The sequence below is a fragment of the Chiloscyllium plagiosum genome, chromosome 36 (genome assembly GCF_004010195.1).
Source record: "Chiloscyllium plagiosum isolate BGI_BamShark_2017 chromosome 36, ASM401019v2, whole genome shotgun sequence".
NCBI classification, from domain to species: domain Eukaryota; kingdom Metazoa; phylum Chordata; class Chondrichthyes; order Orectolobiformes; family Hemiscylliidae; genus Chiloscyllium; species Chiloscyllium plagiosum.
Window position 1 is genome coordinate 15,739,328 of NC_057745.1, and position 19,711 is coordinate 15,759,038.

General features: G+C 41.3%; 1 protein-coding gene across 2 annotated transcripts; it reads right to left on the reverse strand.

Moving 5' to 3' along the window:
• Window positions 1-5,340: 5,340 nt before the first annotated feature.
• Window positions 5,341-19,694, reverse strand: onecut1 (one cut homeobox 1). Of its 2 annotated transcripts, none has more exons than XM_043677400.1 (2): window positions 18,439-19,694; window positions 5,341-10,788 (listed from the first exon to the last, which is right to left on the reverse strand). In XM_043677400.1, exons 1-2 carry the CDS (start codon window positions 19,557-19,559, stop codon window positions 10,566-10,568), a joined length of 1,344 nt encoding a protein of 447 aa, XP_043533335.1. In that variant the 5' UTR covers window positions 19,560-19,694; the 3' UTR covers window positions 5,341-10,565. The 2 variants fall into 2 exon arrangements, with proteins under 2 accessions (XP_043533335.1, XP_043533334.1); XM_043677399.1 differs by having other exon boundaries at window positions 18,431-19,694.
• Window positions 19,695-19,711: the final 17 nt, after the last annotated feature.

Genomic DNA, 19,711 nt, shown 5'->3' on the forward strand with positions numbered 1-19,711 from the left:
TGAAGTGACAAAAAACAAAATAAGACTTTTTTTTAAAAATGCAAGTCCATGATAAATATAAGTTTGGGTTAATATTACAGATCAGTGCCCAATTGATTCTGATAAAGGGTCAGCAACTTAAAATGTTGACCCCATCTTACTGTTTCCCACAGGAACTGACCAACCAACTGAGTATCTCCAGCATCTCTGGTATTATTCTAAATAGCAATAAATAAAAACAATTCAAGTTTGACAATGTCAAGATTTTGTACAAACACTTCATATTTCAAAACATCAAGTATATCATTTGTCGTGAAGTTCTCATGGATGAAAGATCTAACAGAACTGTCCCGAAAAAAAGGCACACCATTTTAAAATTAAACACATTGACGTGTCAACCCTGGAGCCTCCCAAGTATGCGTTCTCAGCCCCCTACTGTACTCCCTGTACACCCATGTCTGTGTAGCCAAATTCTGAACAAATCCCAATTGCATGGTGTAATGATAACAACACCTCTCTCAAAAGAAACGAACTGATCATTGACTTCAGAAAGAAAGGAGGAGGATATGCCCCCATCTACATCAACAGAGCAGAGGTTGAGAGCGTCAAGTTCCTAGGAGTGATGATAACTGACAACCTGTCCTGGATTTCTCATGTAGATGTGATGGTCAAGAAGGCACAACAACTCAGGTGGCTTAGGGAATTTGTCATGTCCATAAGGTCCCTTATCAACTTTGACAGATGCACCAAAGAAAGCATACTATCCGGGTGCATAACAGCCTGGAATGGCAACTGCTGTTCCCAGGACCATAAGATACTACAGAAGTTTTAAGCATAAACCAGACCGTCACGGAAGCCAACCTTCTAACTATGGAGAAAGTGAGGTCTGCAGATGCTGGAGATCAGAGCTGAAAATGTGTTGCTGGAAAAGTGCAGCAGGTCAGGCAGCATCCAAGGAGCAGGAGAATCGACGTTTTGGGCATGAGCCCTTCTTCAGGGCTCATGCCCGAAACTTCTAACTATGGACTCCATTTACACTCCTTGTTGCTGCAGAAAGGATGCCAACATTATTAAAGACCCTTCGCATCCCAGTAATGCTCACCTACAGCCTCTTCCATCAGGAAGAACATCCAGAAGCTTGGACACATGTACCAACAGGTTCTTCCCTGCTGTTATTAGAGTGAGGAATGGACTCTCTCACTTCAAGTAACGTTGATCTTGCTTCACGCACCTCCTATGCATTACTCTATATGTCCTTGCTTACTATGTACTGCTTGCAAACAGATTTATTAATTAGACTTTGTGTTGTAACAACCAACAATACAGTGCTTGAAATGACATTTGTTATTATAAAAGAGAGGAAACTGCCAATTATTTAACCATTTTTCCTTCTTATGTTATTTAGTTGCCATTCGGTTTACTTTCTTTCAATTTAATATCTTCTTAACCCAATGATCATTATGCCTCCTTTCACTCCATGTTTGCTCATGATGGTGAATTCTGGAAGCTAATTTAAATGTATTTCACAAGCAGATTGTACATCAAATAAAACCCATGGCTGTAAACGTTTGTTCAAAAATGGCATTTTAGAGATTTTGATATTAAACGGCAAAATCTCCCTACCAAGGATTATAGAAAATTAAGCAATTGTGGCTGTTGGTCAATGATTTTAAATACTATTCTTACATTCTCTGGATACACAGTCACAATTTGCCTCTGATTGATAGGAAGAACATGTCTGTGTCAGGGGAAAATGCACTGCATGATGTTCTCAATGCACTTCTTAGTGGCCAGAAACACATAACACAAAACAGACCATAACTTGGGACAAAATGGCCCCAGCAATTTCACTTGGCGAAACCATAGGATGGTTGCTGTAGATAGATGAAGTAAATATTTTCATGAAGGGGGCTGTTTAACGTTGTAGGATTAAGGTCCACTGTGGAGACAGAATGGAAGAACTTTCACTCTCTGCCTGCCAGATTTGGGATTGGGTGATGCCAACACGGGGTGCCAAGTTGAGAAATATCCTATTTTTCAAGTGTCCCTCAACTTATACAATAAAAACAAAATCACCTGGAAATGTGAGGACACTAAAGAGAACCATTTATGCTGGGCAAAATTAAACTACTCTCCTGTGGGTGCCTGGGCCGCAGCAACTATTTCAGTATCCACAAGCTGATCCAAGATTCAATCTGCTTGTGAAATACATTTAAATTAGCTTCCAGAATTCACCATCATGAGCAAACATGGAGTGAAAGGAGGCATAATGATCATCGAGTTAAGAAGATATTAAATTGAAGGAAAGTAAACCGAATGGCAACTAAATAACATAAGAAGGAAAAATGGTTAAATAATTGTCAGTTTCCTCTCTTTTATAATAACAAATGTCATTTCAAGCACTGTATTGTTGATTGTTACACCACAAAGTCTAATTAATAAATCTGTCTTTAGATTTGAGTGGTGGCTTTATGTTATTGATCATCCTGGTTTGAGTAGTACCACCTATTCTTTAGCCTAATAGATATTTCAGAATAGAACTGCATGCCTTATCTGACATTTGCACAATGTTATTTTTACATGGCATCACCACATGAACAGTGTAATTGTCAGTTAAACATGCAAAGCAGCTGTTGATTTTGTATTGTTGCAATGAGAAGTCATAATCAAAGCCAAACTAAAATTTGACAAGTTAATATTAAAGCAGAGCTCGAAGTTCCTAATCATCATAGAAATGAAACTGATAGGACTGTGCGCTAATTTTAAAACATCCAACAGTAGCTGTAGGCTCCACAGCTGAGCTCTGCTTTCTGTGTTTTGATGGAAACATGGGCAGGCAGGCAGTTTAATGCAGCACACTATCTGACAATGTTTCAAAGCTGCTGCTGGTATCATCCTGCATCAGATTTCTGTGCTTTGACTGATTTTTTACATTGCAAGACCTTTTGCCTCTTCCCAATCCCCTAATTATTTGTGGCTTTTGCCTATTTCTTTTAATTGTAGTGAGGTAATACCCACCAGTACATTATAACTCATATGTTACTCAGAACAGCTCAATTTTAGAGTAATAAGGTGTTATGGAATTCCAAATTTGCTAGCTCAAAGTAACCTCTTGTAATGGCACATGATATTGTACACTAAATAAGTATGTGGCTTGCATTACTGCAAGTGGCCTTTGAAGCTGCCAGTCATGACATTCCAAAGGGCATTAGATAAACAATTGATGAGGTGAAATACAAAAGGCTATGGAGAAAAAGCGAATAATGTAGATTGCTTTAATGTGGAAATGACATTGGTACAAGATCACTGGACCAATTGCACCTTTTGTGCCGAAATTTATAAGGTTTGAAGATTGAACATTTGATTGCAGATAAGCTCGAACTCTAATTAGAAGTGACAAATGATGATCACTTAAATACATTCCTAAATTCTTCAATTTTTCCTCTTCAAAAAAATGTAGGGTCTTTCCTTGGAATATGGTATACCATACAAAGTCCCTTCCTGAATGTCTTTCTGTAAAATTCTTCACGTCTATTAATGGAAGATTTCATTCAGTTTAACCAATGAATCAATACTGCACCAAGATAGCAAAGGAATTGTCTCCGAAGTGTTAAACAGACAAAATTTAAGCAGAATTTCAAGCTTGGACAAAATTAATTATTAGTGTAATTATCTAATTAAAATAGTTGAATGCATTTATGTAGCACCTTTCACTTCATCACAAGGAACATTAGAGCCAATGAAATAAGTTTGAAGTGTTTACATGTGGAGAATGTAATAATCAGCGAGCACACAGCACTCCTGCAGGATTGCACCTAATTGTCAGTCTCGATGTTGGGCTCAACGCTCCAGAGTGAGATCCGAACCCACCAGCTCTTGATATAAGGCCCTGAGTGCTCCTAACTGTGGACGCTAACTGCAACAGGCAGTTACAGGACGAGACAGAAAAGACAAAAAAAAACCATCTACATTTAAAGTGCTGGAAAATCCAACAGTTTATTTTACTACATTTTGTGACTACATAAACGCTGAAACATTTTAACACTGAAAAAGCATAATGACATCATCACTTGCTTTTTTTGCTTAGCAAACACAGCAGATGATATTGCACGGCGGATAGTGAGAACATCAGCAAAGCTTCAAAAACTAAAAGAAAAAGTCTTAACGCAGTACAGGAAAGATACCTAGAAACAAGCCAGAATAATGCCTATTGCATTACACTCGCAGCTACACACAAAAATACATAAGAAGCGCTTGACTAAGAGAAAGATTGACAAAATATCAGCAATAAACCGTAATCATATACAATAATCACTTATTTGGAAATGCAGATGCAAACGCATAAACTACTGCCGCTTTCTAATTTGCAAAATGTCAGCAAGTTGACTTTTATCAAAACGTTTTTTTTTTAAGCTTTTCTGATTTAATTGCTATGGAAGAACTCCCTCTGGCTCTTGGAAGATATGCTATTATCTATGCACCCCTCCACCTGTTGATTGTCTTAGGCGCTCTCTTTTAGGTATTAACTCCAAGGCAATCTAACTTGAAAGTGGAAGTGCAAAAATGCTGTGCAACTAACCTTTCTCGAATTAAGCAATAATAAACCTGAAAGTGTGTACTATTGATGAGAGAATGTACGGTTGATTTCCTTGAACACGAAAGACCCTGTCTAAATCCAGTCGTAAATGCACCCACACTTGTTGTTTCACGATGGCAATGCGTGTTCCAATACTATTTGGAATATGTTCTTCCTATTGATGAACCAATGCATATCCATTTCAACATTTGATCATTAAACTCACGTTATACCACCTCAGTTACACACCATGGTTTATTTAATTCCAATAATGTGTTTTGCAATATCCTACAGCCTACTTTATTAGTGCAGTTTAACATTGCGCTGCATATTGCACGGTTGGAGTTTGGGATATAGAAATCACTAGCCACATGGTTTCGAGTTCATTATTGATGTAAAATGGTGCCTTGGAAAATTTGTGGACAAATAAAAAGGTAACATCCAACCACCTTGTTTGACAGAATCATTCAAAGAACTTCTTAAAATGAAAGAAAAGATATCAACAAAATACCCCAATGTGCCAACACCACAAGTGAAATTAAAAAAACGGTTTCTAATCAACTTGTTCCTTACATGTAGCAAACCAAGTAAGGCTGGGAAAAAATAAAAACAGAAAGTACTGGAGAAACTCAGCAGGTCTGTCAGCCTCTATGGAGAGAGAGAGAAACAGAATGAACGTTTCGGGTTCAGTGACTGTTCTTCAGAATCTTCTGGGTCACTGGACACGAAACCTCAACTGTGTTTCTCTCTGCACATATGTTACTAGACCTGCAGAGTTTCTCCAGCACTTTTTAAATTTTCGTTTCAGATTTCCAGCATCCGCAGTTCTTGGTTTTGTTGAAGTGAGATTTGAACCCGGATTTCTGTCTCACAGAGAGGAACGGGATCATGGCACCACAAATGTTTGCACATTAACCAGGGAAGAAAGGCTGGCCTTTGTCTAAAGTATGTGCTAGTTATACAGCTTGCTTCCGAAAATTGAGGACTGCTGAGGGGTGGGGAGGAAGTAATAAGAAACATGCAAATACACATTTAAAATTGCTGATAAGTGCATCAAATAAATATTTATTACAAATATATAAACCACGCTGTCAAAAAAAACTGAACTAAAAATAGAATTACCACTAAGGTCGGATATTACCCTTTTCATGTGGACTGGGTCGGCGATGTACGAACAATGCTCGCCCTACAAGCATTTAACAACAGTTCAGGGACCCACTCCCCACCACCTCCCACCACCCACCCCAGGAGATTTCGAAGTTTATAGTCCGCTGTGAATCACCTTCGTTCACCATACTTCCCTCCAGCAGCAGCATGAACATGACGTGGAGAGAGTTTCCATCATCAAGTTAGTTTGTCTGTACAGTTTACACGCCCTCTACTTCCTATGCCCGTGCGAATGCCAAATTTATAAAGGTAACGGTTCACAAACTCCTGCGTTTTAAAACGTTAAACAGATTTAAAATTCTTTGGACGTATTTTATTCTCGAAAAACACCCTTCCTTGGCATATATATTTTTTTTAATAAAGAAACAACAAAAAAAAGAGACTTTAAATATAGTTTACGAGCCTTCTAAGTGATGAAGTTGTTTTTCTTTTGGCATGTTAATTTGTTTGGCATCTGACAGTGTTTGAAACACACGAAGTGACTGCTAAAGAGATCTCGGGAAGATGTTAGGCTCTGCAGTCATACAGCATTTCTTCTTCATCAGCAGTTATCTCAACATGACAACAGAACTCTTTGCCTGCAGATTGTATCAGAAAGCTTTGGTTGTTTTAGAAACCTACTACCAGATACATCATTTCAACAGATACAGTTGCATAAATGAATACAAGATTCGAGAAACTCTACATCAGACTGATCAAAAGAAAATCACAACACATGAACCATTTTTTTTCTTGCAAGGAATACTGACACACACCATAGCAGAGGATGGCTTACACTGTAAAAAGACTACTTTTAATTTAACACAAAGGCCCAGTTTAATTTCAAAAGAAAAGTCAGGTTTCCTCCCACAACCACTGCTACCAACCTTATACAACCCCCCCCCCCCCCCTCAATCTTCAAAATACTTCTTCCTCGAGCGCATCAGAGTTCTGCCAAATCTACAAAATAAATAATTATAAAGCTTTGAAGTAACGTTAACAATTATCAAACTATTAAGTTCTGCCTTATCACATAGACTCTCTATACAACATAACCCTAAAGATTCATTACTATGAGGTATCTTGAGAAATTGGTAAAGAATGCACGGCCTGCGTTGTGTGAATACTCCAGGACGCAAAAAAGAGCTTTGGTTGTCAGCAAAAAAGTGGAAATATCCTTTGGTATCAAAGAAAGTTTCATTGCATGGTTGCACTGCAAAGCACCACGGTGAAGAGTTATTCCATTTTTTTTTAATAGTGGCCTTTCGAGAGGCTGAGGTATTCAAGAGTAAGGTGAGAAGAGGTCAACAGCGGTTTCACACTTTGGTTTAAGCAAGGCACTCGTCCTATGATTTTACAAGTTTTGCAATATGTTTGCCTATAGCTTTTTTTTTAAATGAAGAAAACTTCACACTGAGTGACAGTTGAGGGTTTAAGGAACGCCGAGTAACCCACTCACGAAGGCCGTGCAAGAAAAATCTTTGGTATTCTTTGGTATCATCACTGTGATTAAAATCACGAATGGGAATCGAGTGAGGTAGCGTCTTTGGTTCACACTATAAATAGTAGATCTTTACACATTTTTACACGTGGAAGCAGCTATTTTACCTTTGCTTCTTTGTCTTAATACTAGTAAATGATTACCAAATGTATCTTAAAGCTAACCACACCACAAGAAAACACAAGGCCAGAATATTGTTAAAATCCGAATTATTATCCATCGCAATGGCCTCCTGCGTATGAACGCACCTGGCTAAATGTCACCTTTGAAAAATCACTAGTACATTCTCCTTGTTCCGGGGGCTGTTTCTTTCTCTTATTGTTAAAACTTTACACAGTTTCCTTTGGTGGCTGTAGAAGGGAAAGTTGGGGTGGGGCGTATGGGCCAAGAAGATTTTTTTGAAAAAAAACTAAAAGACTTGAACGAAGTTAACAGTGGAAAATGTCACTCCAGAGAATTGTATGAAATCGAGGAAATTTACACTCAATTATCCCTTAATGTTCCGGGAATGAGGATGGGGAGATTAATCAGGTACACAAAATAACACTAAAACTACCTGGGAATTCCTATATATTTCCTAACGGTGCTAATCTCAGTCTTTCAAAAATGAAATATGCTTTCATATTTTTTTTCAATACAGGGACGCCTGCTGAACACGGTCAAACGGTATGATTTCAGACTAAGTGGCAGTAATTAAAACATGTAAAAACATTATGATTCTTTCCCTTCTGACAATGAGAGAGAGGGGCATTTCTTTCAATGCACCAATTATAATATTTCCTTTAGGCCACTAGTTGTGCTCCACCTCCTCCCCACCCAGTTGATCACTTCAATTATATCCAGTTCGTTCTTGATTCTTTGGAATATACATTTTCTAATCCCCATTAGTTTTTAGAATTGGTGTTTGTGAAACAAACTAATGTTGAAGGTGAGCTTGTACTTTGGGGTTTCGTTTGCGTGTTAAGCTTGAGGTAAGCAAATGGTTGAACTTACTCTTGATTCTTTAACTTGAAGTGACCACAGTCACCATTGTTGACGAGAGTCAATCCCTGTCATTTATGCAAGACAGATGTCATTTATTTTGACAAGCTGTAATAAATGCCATGCCAATGAAAGGGCCGCGCTATAACATTAACAACAGCGGCAGGCTTGTTAAGGCAAATCAAACCATGCTCTTCTCGACCTGAGATTGAGTTGCCAAGTGTCCCTGGGCGAACCTGCTTCGAACTGTTTGTGCAGGTGTTTAAATAATTTCGTCCATCCCGTTTATAATCAACATGTTACTATTGGTGTGTCACGCCATACGCCCCCATGAAAGCTAAAGTTTGCACCCATGGCCCTGTTCAGTTGAAGGCAGAGCGAGTTCATAACGAGAGTATCCTGAAGGTGGATACGAAAATAATTGGCTGGGGTACAAAATGGCTGCCTTTCCACTGTAGCTCGCCGACTTGTAACACAAGTGCAATGTTCCTGAATAAAAAAGTTATCTTTGGTTTTTAGCAGAGTCTATATATGATTTTTTAAAGCACAAAGGGTGATAGGTAACTGCAACCGGGTGACTGAACAGTTGCATTTTGTCAAGGTACACCTTGACTTGCAACCTGAAACTATCTTGTTCAGCATCCCAGACCTGTACGCCACAGAGTTTGATCTCTGTGCTGTTTCACTTTGGAAAACTAACCTGAATCACAAAACAACAGTTAAACGTTCGCAGTATTTGACCAGTAAAGTGCCTCCATTTTAATTGGCGCATCAAGACTGTTCGATAGCTTTGCTGTTACCTTTGGGGGGAAAGGAAATTGGATTTTAAAAAAAACGGTTCTTTCATTGTACAGACTTCCCTGTGTTATACTTCCCAGATCCATGCAGGACAGTGATGTGTAATCGATTGGTTGATAAGATGGGGAATGGGGGAGGGTGTGTGCATTTAATAAGAAGTTACATTTCCTGTGCTACTTGCTATCTTCTCCAACAATCCAGTTTCTTTTGAATATGTAAGTTTCTTTTATCCTAATTTTAGAATTGCGCTTCGTTTTTCTGGTTGACTTTTTCCCCCTAGAAACATTGGAGTTACCTATTGGTTTATCAGGCGGGAATTAAGGGTCTTGGCCCCGGACAGACACGCAGCAAAATGAATAACAGCAGCCACATCTTGATCTTAAATTGAATACTTTCATATAGATTCAAATTTAGGCGAATTTGATATAATTGTTGCTTCCGAATTTGGATCAGAACATACGTGGTAGATATATCAGAAAAAAAGACCTGTGATTGTATCAATTAATGTGTTGTAATAGTGTGGTCAGTGGAGTATTCATGTCCATTAACGTGTTTGACAATAGAGAGTCAATTCGAAAATCACACCCTTCTTAAACACGTTTCCTTTTCTGTCTAGCGAATTGGATAACAAGGAACAGGGGTACAATGATTCCTAAGTGAAGTGATCCTTACATTCCTGTCAGGTTTTTGATTTATACTTTTAAAAGACTGTTTGAAATGCAATGCGACATCATTAATTTAGTGTGTGCAAAATACATTCGAATAGAAAATAAAACGAAATGGTAGATTTCTTTGTAGATTCCCAATAAAATTAATACTTGTGCTTCTTGCGAAATCTCGCTGTCATTTACCCTGGTCTTTGTTATCCAACATAACTCACTTCTATGACACTGAGTTTAGTGTTAAAACATTTTTTTTTTGGCCTTGAGCTGTTGCATTTGCTTCGCCCATGGAACAAGGAAGATGCACTAGTGTGAGGTGACAGAACAGCTCTCAGAGCGTTGAACAGTATGCCCCCAAAATCGGAGCTTCCGTGTTCAAACAGCAAAAGAGCTTGAATCCAATCACATTCCAAAATGAACACAGACGACTCCACAATTGTAGCGTTATGCCTGAGCACAACCTGCAGACCAGCCCCATTTGAAGTCTCTGGCCACTGACACGTACACTGTACTCTTAACAACATACACCTTCATGGTATTTCCGCTGAAATGAAATGGGTCAATGGTTGGAGTAACGTTCTTTTCATAACAACATGACGATGCTCCCAACAACTTACAGTCACACACGTTGAATGATGCAGAAGGTGTACGACCAGCGGCTTTGTTTTTTTTTTGCAAAAGTCATAATAAAGTGTTGCAGAACGGAGTCCTAATGCAGGTCAATTAAGTCTTTGGTTTCGTTGGACATATAAATATTATATTGTCTTTGAGTTCGATAATTAAACCTGCTATCTGGAGGTCCTGGTCAATTATTTTAAAGCTATTCCACCGAGGTTTAGTCCGGGGTCTCCTTCATGCTTTGGTACAAGTGCTCGATGAGGAAGATGAGTTGACTGAGTTGGTGCTGCCGTCATCCTGCCACTTATCCAAACTCCTCCGACGTGCGTTCATAAAGAAGTTGCTGACGGTGCTCAGCTCCAAGCCCAGTTGCTGGGAAATGGTTATTTGCAATTCTTTGGACGGACGCTTGTTTTCCTTGAATATTGCGTGTAGAGTTCTGCGCTGAACGTCTGTGAAGACCAGCCGAGGCTTTTTGGGCGCAGCGCCCCGCTCTTTTCCGTGCTCCTGCTCTTTTCTCTTGCAGGCTGCAAGGCAAAGACGTAAAATGAATCGATGAGCCACTTACAACGCGGCAGGACAGATCAGACAGTTTCATAGTCAGAAACAGATGTAATGATCTAAGCACTATCGAGTTGCATCATTCAAGCCTTAGTTTTCAAATAAGATCGCAATTAGTCACTTAACGATCGGAAATTCCTTCCTCGAGGAGCTATTTGTCAATTTCGGTTCGATTACTGACAACAGTTTCAAATGTAACCAATTGGCTCTGAGCGGGGGAACTGACTAAACGGAAGTCGTCAGTAAAAGAGACCATTATTGCGAAGCGTAAATATAGGAATAAACTTCCACACCGGCAAGATCGAAGTACTCCACTATAAGAAATTGTTTAGTATTTTATAAACAAGGAGGTTTCAACAACATTTTTTGGACAGGCGCCTTTCGATTAGCAGGATTAGGGTTATGAAGCAGCCATTGGGGGAATCCAATTCATTTTGATTCACTCCCCACCCCCAACACCCCGCTTTGCTAAAATTGTCGACCCCATTTGTCTCTGAGTCCAAGTTTATATTTTCAGGCCCCTTTCGATCCATTACTCCCTCGATCAACGTTTCTAGTTTAGGATACCCTGTACATGACATCATTTTGTCTCCCAATCGGATACATTGCATGATCAAAAGCAAATAACCCAATGCCAGAAGGCATTTGATTCAATCGGAAGGAGTAAACTCCTTGGACTCGGTATCATTGCCACCGAAGAAACGTTCAGTGACTGCGTTGAAAAATGAACCATATATTAAAACGGTCTCAATTAACTCGATATGCACAATTGTAAACTGTAAATATAGATTGACTTCTGAAAAACCTATTATCAAACTAAGTGAAATTGTTTGACAGTTCCTGCTGATGGGTTAAACAATCTTGTACCAACATGCCTTCATCTTGAGTCCCTTTTGCATATACAACACGAAAGAAATATCTTAAACGCTCAACCCGCACGAACAGGTGGCTGGCCCATTAGCACAATGGAGGTTTTTGTTTCGATTTGCTGGAATTTTGGTTAGAATTCAGTCTTGCTTGTAGCCGCTAATACTTTTTAACATGCGCCGTGCTTGGTCACAGGAATCAGCTGTTAATGGCTACCATATGAAAACGAGGTACAACTAACCGCCGGAAGAGGCTTCAGCAGGAGGGTAACAGTGTCAGGAGGTGAGAGACACACTCTACAAGACAAGAACCTAACCTGCTGCTTCAGGTAGAGAAAACTGTCGAATGACATCTGTCAAGAAATAACGAAGGGAAATACAGGGATATGCACCGGAACTGCATAACTTAAAATTGCTGCTTTTAAAAAGGATGCGAATTTCAAGCAAATTTTTTGGTAAGCGGAAAGTTTGAACCTCCGAATGGAGCTGTCCGAGGTCCTGAACGCTGCCCGCACGTTATACTTGACCAGCGCTGCAACAGAAGCACCTTTTTATTTAGGCATCATTTACACTATAAACTGCCACACTCCATTGGATGCCTTTTAAAGTTAAAAACAATTTTCCGATTAAACCCTAATCCAAGCATATTTGCGGTTTTCAAAGCAGAGCTGGTTGAAATCTTCATTAAAAAGTTGCATTTATCTCTGTTTGACAAACTTCAACCGGATTAAACCTTTGAGGGTCAAACAACAGCGCGGCGGCGCCCAATACCGCGAGACTACAGTCAAGCTTCAGTGTTTACCCTTTGCATTAAATTGCGTGAGCTTCACCTCACTGCCTGCTGCTGGAGACGTAAGTGTTTGTATCAATAAATATTTATTCCAGTTCATGACGTCGGGAATTGAAACCACAAATCCATCCATTAGATGGCGTAGTGGTCCTTTGGAATATAGCGGTGATTCTAAAACCCTGCACCAATAACTCATTTGGTCTTATTGTATGAATTAGTTTCAGGGGCGGACGGAACATGTAGGCACGCTGCAATAAATCCTCTACACCGCCACGTTTTCGTTGTGGAGGACTGACGGATCAGAACAATCAGTATTACACTCATTTAAGACCAAAAAGAGGGAAAAATAAAGCGCACACACTACCTATTCATATTTGTAACTTGCTCTCTTTGGATAAACTAATAAGACACTGTAATGAGATGATTTTGAGATCCACTATTAGAAGGTTTCAACATGAGGTTTGATAGCACTTTGTCTTCTTATCGAGTGAACACTTGTGTTTAATTACATTCAAAATCCAACTAAAATATTGCTCCCTTTTATAGAAAGCTAGCAGCATGGCAGTGAAAAGTAGATCTCATCTGAACATGCAATACTTTATGCGAAAAAAAAATGATCGAAATGTTTGTTGGGAATATTTCCGCTGGGAATCTTTGGTCACACCGACCAAGGTGAAATGGGAGAGATTGTATAGACGCTGCAAAGCTCCCACTGAAAAGCTCGAAGCTCGGTCATTTGCCTCTCTCTAATTGCTTCTACGTCATTTGACCCAAATCAATCACTTCGCTCGAATTAGATATAGGCAGATAACACTTTAAACTTCATCATTTACCTATTAATTACAATCGTCGTCATCTTCGCAAGTGCAAAAAGGCTATCAGTGGTGATTTTAATTATTTACTGAAACCTAATCGAAACAACAACGGTTGCACAAATGGCTGGAGAATGAACCAACAGTAGGCTATAATTCTACTCTGAAATCAACGGTTTGGCTGTGAATCTTTGTTGGAAAAACTATTGTGCACTGCAAACGCCGGTGAAAATCTCCATTTAAAGGATTAATTTCTACACATAGACTTAATCTTGCAGGTAGAATAAACTATAGAATAAACCGTTTTCAAAATTATGCCACATTTTAAAATTGTTATAGACTTAATCTTGCAGGTAGAATAAACTATAGAATAAACCGTTTTCAAAATTATGCCACATTTTAAAATTGTTATAATGATCTTTAAAGTGGAGATTATGTTGCTGCCGCAGTATCAGTAACATTATTTAAATGCTTGTAAACGCCTTCAGTTTAGCCAAACATTAACAGAAAACAAATGTGGCAGGGTATTAGCTAGTTATAAATCAATGAGGTTACAAGGACACTGACAAGCAAAAATCAGGAAATGTCACAGGTGTAGAACTTTCCCAGAGTTCAGCTATTTAGCTTAAAATATTCCAGAACTCGTATCGTGTCTCTTATCATCAGAAAGCAAACAAGCAAACAGTGGGAGCTAATGTTTTCATGTGTGACTAAAAGTTTATTAGAATCCCCCAAAATGCTTCCCGTTAAAATGTGTTTGTTCTATCACACAAAGACAACTCTCCCACTGTCTGGGAGTTGGCTGAAGTGGGTTTCGGTGCGAGTGTAGAAACAGGAGTCTCTTCATTTGTGGATAGGCGAATCTGGCTCAGGACTTTGATTAAAATAATTAATCAGAAGAGACCTTATTCCCACCCGCCAAAAAAATCCTAAATTCTGGAAACATCATGCCCCGTGGAAGATATGCTTGAAGTGATTTAACGTTTCAGGTTTCTAAGCAACGCACCAGATACATCAAACAAAAGCCTCAGCAAATTATATGCAACTTTGTAAAAATAACTTGCTTAACAACTTAAATTTGGCAGTAAATATGTAGCGGGTGCAATTGTCGTGTGGCCTGCGTTTTGCTATTGTCTAATAGAATTCCAGAAGGAATTCAAAATAATGCATTTTACACACCAATGATGTACACTCGCCCGTCTGCTGATGCACAACAGCCTTATAGATGCTGTTAGGTAGTGGTTGCTGTGCAAATCAGAGGGGAGAAAAACCACTAAATGTATAATGTATCAATTTTTACAGTCCCGAAACAAGTATACTGTATACACTCAACGTTTCAGCTGCACCAATAAACCCATCGTAACACAATTTACATCAAAAAATGTGGTCAATTCAAAGTGGCTGAAACGTACACCAGTTCACACCTGCACTTGCATAGCCTCTGTTCGTGTTTACAAATCTTTGTTTGGAATGAGCGATTTAGTAAATGAGCAGGAATTGCCAAAAGCCACAATTGGCTGTAATCGCCTGGCATCGTTGTCCTCTGTTTTCGTAAATAAACAAAATTTATAAATTGAGTCTCAAACTGCACATCACCTCTGAAACCCGGCTGATTATTTTCTGCACGTCACTGTTTATTGGGTCGGAACGGGAGCACTGACGTGCTAATATATTCAAATACCGATTGAAAAGCTCATTTACATACAGAGGCCTCTTGGCGTAATTTAGTTAAAGTAGTTGCTATTTAAACTGACACCAAACAGATTTTCGTCTATACAGTTTATCACTATTTCAACAGAATCCCGAATATCCACGCGCAACAGACCCGACTCAGTTCCATGGAAAAATACGACTAAGTGCTTTCAGTTTGGCTGCAAACGTACCAACCAGTAGGATTGATGAAACCATGTTTATTTGGATTGAATTAATATGTCTGCAAATATTGTTAGTAATAACCAGTGCGGCTAGCAGTTATGATAAAACCCTACACTGCAGGAGTTTCTAAAAACCATTGCAGCATTTTGAAAGCCAAGCGACCACGAAAACGGCCCCGACCAAAGCAAAACTACTGCAAATACTCCATCACAAGCAATGGCAGGTCTTAAACAAAACTCATTTGACATTTCATAGGGATTCAGTTCTGAAGACAAGGTTATATGGCTGGACTCGAATTACTCGGCATGTTTTGAAGCAGTTTAGAGAAGACATTTGATCTTGGCGGTCTACGCTGCACTTTGTAGAGATAAAACTGTTGTTCCAGGGGCAGAAGCCAACATGTGCCCAGTCTCCCCCGAATGGGCCGTTCTAGTTGCTTGCCAGTCGCCTCGAAACTTGATGCTAGCTTCTGTTTTTACAATGGGATATTTTTCAATATGACCAGAAGGAGATGTAGTTGTTGAAAAGCATTAATTCCGTCAGTTACTGTGCCAATATAAAGTCAGGTATTGATACTAACTGCTACCCACTTTTTTTCTATTTATTTACGAAACTAAATAAAATCTAACTTTAAAAAGTCCTGCACTGAGATTTTTTTCAAAGCGTGGATAAAATGGGGCTAAGTCTGGGTTTGAAATATGACGAAGAAAGAACAAAAAATGGAGGCTAGCGAGGTCAGAATTGCAATTAGTGTCCTGTGCCTGGATTTGAAGACAGTACAGGAAGTGTCAAGACCTCAATATTCCTTACATGTAACTACCAATTTTTAGACTGTTTGCGGGCGGTTCAATGTAATCTCGGGGCTAGGAATTCCCAAAGGTGCCGCGCGAAGAGGCAAACACCAGAGGGTGGGCGGACAAAGCAAGAAGGGGACCGTATGAATAACACATTTCACTTAGCCATAAAATTGTTTCAGCGCCTTCACAGAAGGACGCTTCTCTCTCTTTTTAAAAATGAATAAGAGCCCTTATACAAAGCAATGAAACCGACTGCTGTTCAGGTGAGGCTGGAATAAAAAAAAAAGGGATATCATTCCCGGTTAGCAACTGTTTCACAGTCAGTTTGAGGGATTCGGCTAATAAATATCGCCAGTTCTCAAAACATAACAATAAGGCGTCCAAATTAATAAGCACTTGAATACAACAAATAATTTATTATTTCTCTGCTGGGTTTTTTGTTAACATGGATTGTTCAAGCACATTTTGATGGCAAATTTTGATCTGTATTTTCTTAAAACCACGTCCGTAGAAACGCGGTTATGATAGATAAATATAGATCATAAATTCAGACAAGCATTTGGTGTCAACGTCCATTTAAAGGCCCACTTGTGTTTCTCCGTGTAAAATAATGAATGAATTGACTGAGTAATATATCACAGGTTAGGACACAATTGGTTGCCTTTCCATCAGGTTGTTGAGTTTAGCGGCGATAAATATAACGATCAAACGTAAACATTTACTACTTAATGGACACACAAAAAGAATTGTAATGTCTGAGAATATTGCAACGACATAACAAGCTCCTGTGAAGGCCAGGGCGAACAGGAAGAAATGCATATTAATAAGGTAAACAGAAAGGCTCTGTGGTTAAAGAGGCGATTAGCAAAACAAATCAGTAAAGTGGGCATTTCTATTGAAATGTAGACGTGACCTGTTCTAACATCAGCCGGCCTTCCTTGGCAGCGTTTACCTTCAGATAACACCCATAAGACTCGACAACATATTCTAATTCAAGTGGTTGTTTCCAGTATTGATCCATGCAAATAAATGGAGGCTGAGGTCGACAAAATTGTCGTAAAAATACACTCAAGGCAGCGTCTAAAAATCGAACAACGCGAATGTTATCAATCGTTCGATGGAGATTTCTTGGCGAGCTATTTACTCAACCGTACGCATGCTCTTAGAGCGATTGGATTTGGATTTTAATTATAGGACACGAGGAGCTTAAAATAGGTCAGTTTATAAATAAATGCACATATGGGTTAGGTTTGCCCTTTTGCTGTCTGGAGTTCGCTATCCTGGTCTGAAATGACTTCCTAGTCGAACGCTGCTTTCGGTTTTGTACAGTAGCCCAACATTTGTCAGTATGTTGTTGAATTTTTATGAGCTTGGCACATTATTTTCCAAATGTGGGAGGTAAAACTGCAATTTTTTTTGTAATACTTTAATCCTTTCGCTCATAAATTAGGGAATTAAAATGTTAACGCGCTGTCTGGCATTTGAAACCCCGAGCCAAGTTTCTGCTACAGCCGGGACCAGGAGAGTAACACATGCTTCTTCTGTCCTATTGCAGAGAACCGTATTCCTTCACACGCACACACAAATTACACACACAGGACGGACAAACACAAAATAATGAAAACAGCTTTTTTCTTTGTGCACTTGCAAACCTTGGATTAAAAAAAAATGCTCACAAGTGCACGTCAGAGGCTGTTGTGAAATGGATCACTGCTCCTGACTCCGGTTCGGACTGACTGACTGACTGACTGACTGTCTTTCGTCCTCCTGGGAAAAATTAATGGAGACCTATCAGTTAATTAACAAAGCTTCACACAGGGCCGCACCAAGGGAACCAACCCAAGCTTGGCTCACTCGGCACAACATCATCCCAAATTTACCAAAAAGTAACCAGGCGCCTCGATTTCTTTTTCACCCTCTCTGCAGAGAATTTGGTCTCAGAGCTAACGCTTCATACAACCGCGGGACTCGAAACACTATAAATTAATTCTATGCCTCTTACAGCCTTGAATCTATGTAAACAACGATTAACTACTTAAATTCTCGAGTATAAAACCACACACACACACACGGATTACATTAAAGCAAGGTTTTGATACCATGTTGGACTGACATCCCTATAGCGGGGAAGGATAAGGTGCAGCCGCTTGTTAGGACTGTCACCGAGTCGCCAAACTAAGGAGACATTGGTGAGGACCGGCTTCTATTTCCCCACCGGGCGCTCTCCAAAGCGGAGGTCAGAAACCTGGGAGCTGTTCTCTCCTCTGAACTGAAAGCTTGGAAAGAGAAGGGGGAACTGCCCCCACACTCCCAAAGCACACCCGATCAGCCAGGTTTGCCATTGAGGGCTGTGGCTACTGGAGCAGAACGCTGGCGGGTCACCAGGAGGGTTTCTGTATCACTGTACTCCCACTCAGTGACACTCTCTCTCTCTCACCTCCCACAAACACAAGGAGTAGCTCCCTTACCTGCTAACCTCAGAGCCGACATCCGCTGGAATTCCGGCTCCTGCAGCCACTTCCACATGCGCCGGAAGGTTTCGCGCCCGGATTTGAGTTTACTCCAGGGTTTCGGGTTTCTCAGCAGGTCTGACAGGGTGCCCTGTGAGCGGCACAGCACCCTCTGCGCGAAGATCGCCTGTGGGATGCTGTAGCGCTTGAGCTCGGTGGTGATCCTCTGCGCGATCTCCTTGGTGTTGATCTCCTCCAGCTGCGAGCTCTGAGAGGCCGGGGGGCCGCCGGTGCCACCCGCCGAGCCCTGCTCCGCCAGGCGCCCGGTGCCCAGCCCCTGCTGCCCGGCGCCCTGGGCGTGCGGGTGGACGTGAGGAGGGTGAGGGTGGGGGTGAGGGTGAGGGTGCAGGCCGTTGAGGGGCACCATGCCCACGCCCGGGGGGCTCAGGTGCTGCTCGCCGCGGGCTAGCATGGCGGGCGGAGCGGCCTCGAAGCCGTTCGGGGTGGCCAGCAGCTTGTCGGTGCCCAGGGCCCCGCTGTGGGCGTACGGTGCCAGGCCGTGCTGGCTGCTGTGCAAGGTGCCCAGGCCGTTGGTCAGGGGCGAGATGCTGGGGCCTGGCATCTCTTTGTGGTAGTGGCTGTAGAGGCTGTTGAGGGTGGACAAGCCGCGGTCGTCCCGCATCAGGGTGAAGCTGCCGCTGAGGTTACTGGGCAGCCTCTGCTGTTGCTGCTGTTGGTGTTGGTGTTGGTGCTGCTGCTGCTGGTGGTGATGGTGATGGTGATGGTGGTGATGATGGTGGTGGGGGAACTTGTCCGAGACGGTGGAGATAGGAGGCAGCGGCTGCAGAGGGGTCAGCGTGGTGTAAGTGCTGCTCATGCTCATGCCGGGCGGCGAGGTCTCGCAAGCCATGGTCATGGTCGGGTGCAGAGCGGCGGCCAGGCCGTGCTCCGAGCCCCGGTGGTAATCTCCGTCCAGGATCGAAGCCATACTGGAGACCAGCGAGCGGGCGGACGGAGGCAAGCCGCGGTGGCCGAGCGGCCGGCTGTGGGGGCTCGGGCTGCTCATCAACTCTCCCGCTGGCACCGACTGGTCATGGGGCACCCCCTGTAACTCGCCCAGGTTCTCCATCGACAGCTGAGCGTTCATGTCTCGCCGAAGCGGCTCCGCCGACCATCTATCTGGCGTGGCGCTGCCTCATCTCCACACGCAGCGATGCTCAGAGTTGCACCTTCGCACGGAATTCATTCACTCATTTATTCACTCACTCCCAATTTTATCTATTGTTCCCCCCCCCCCCC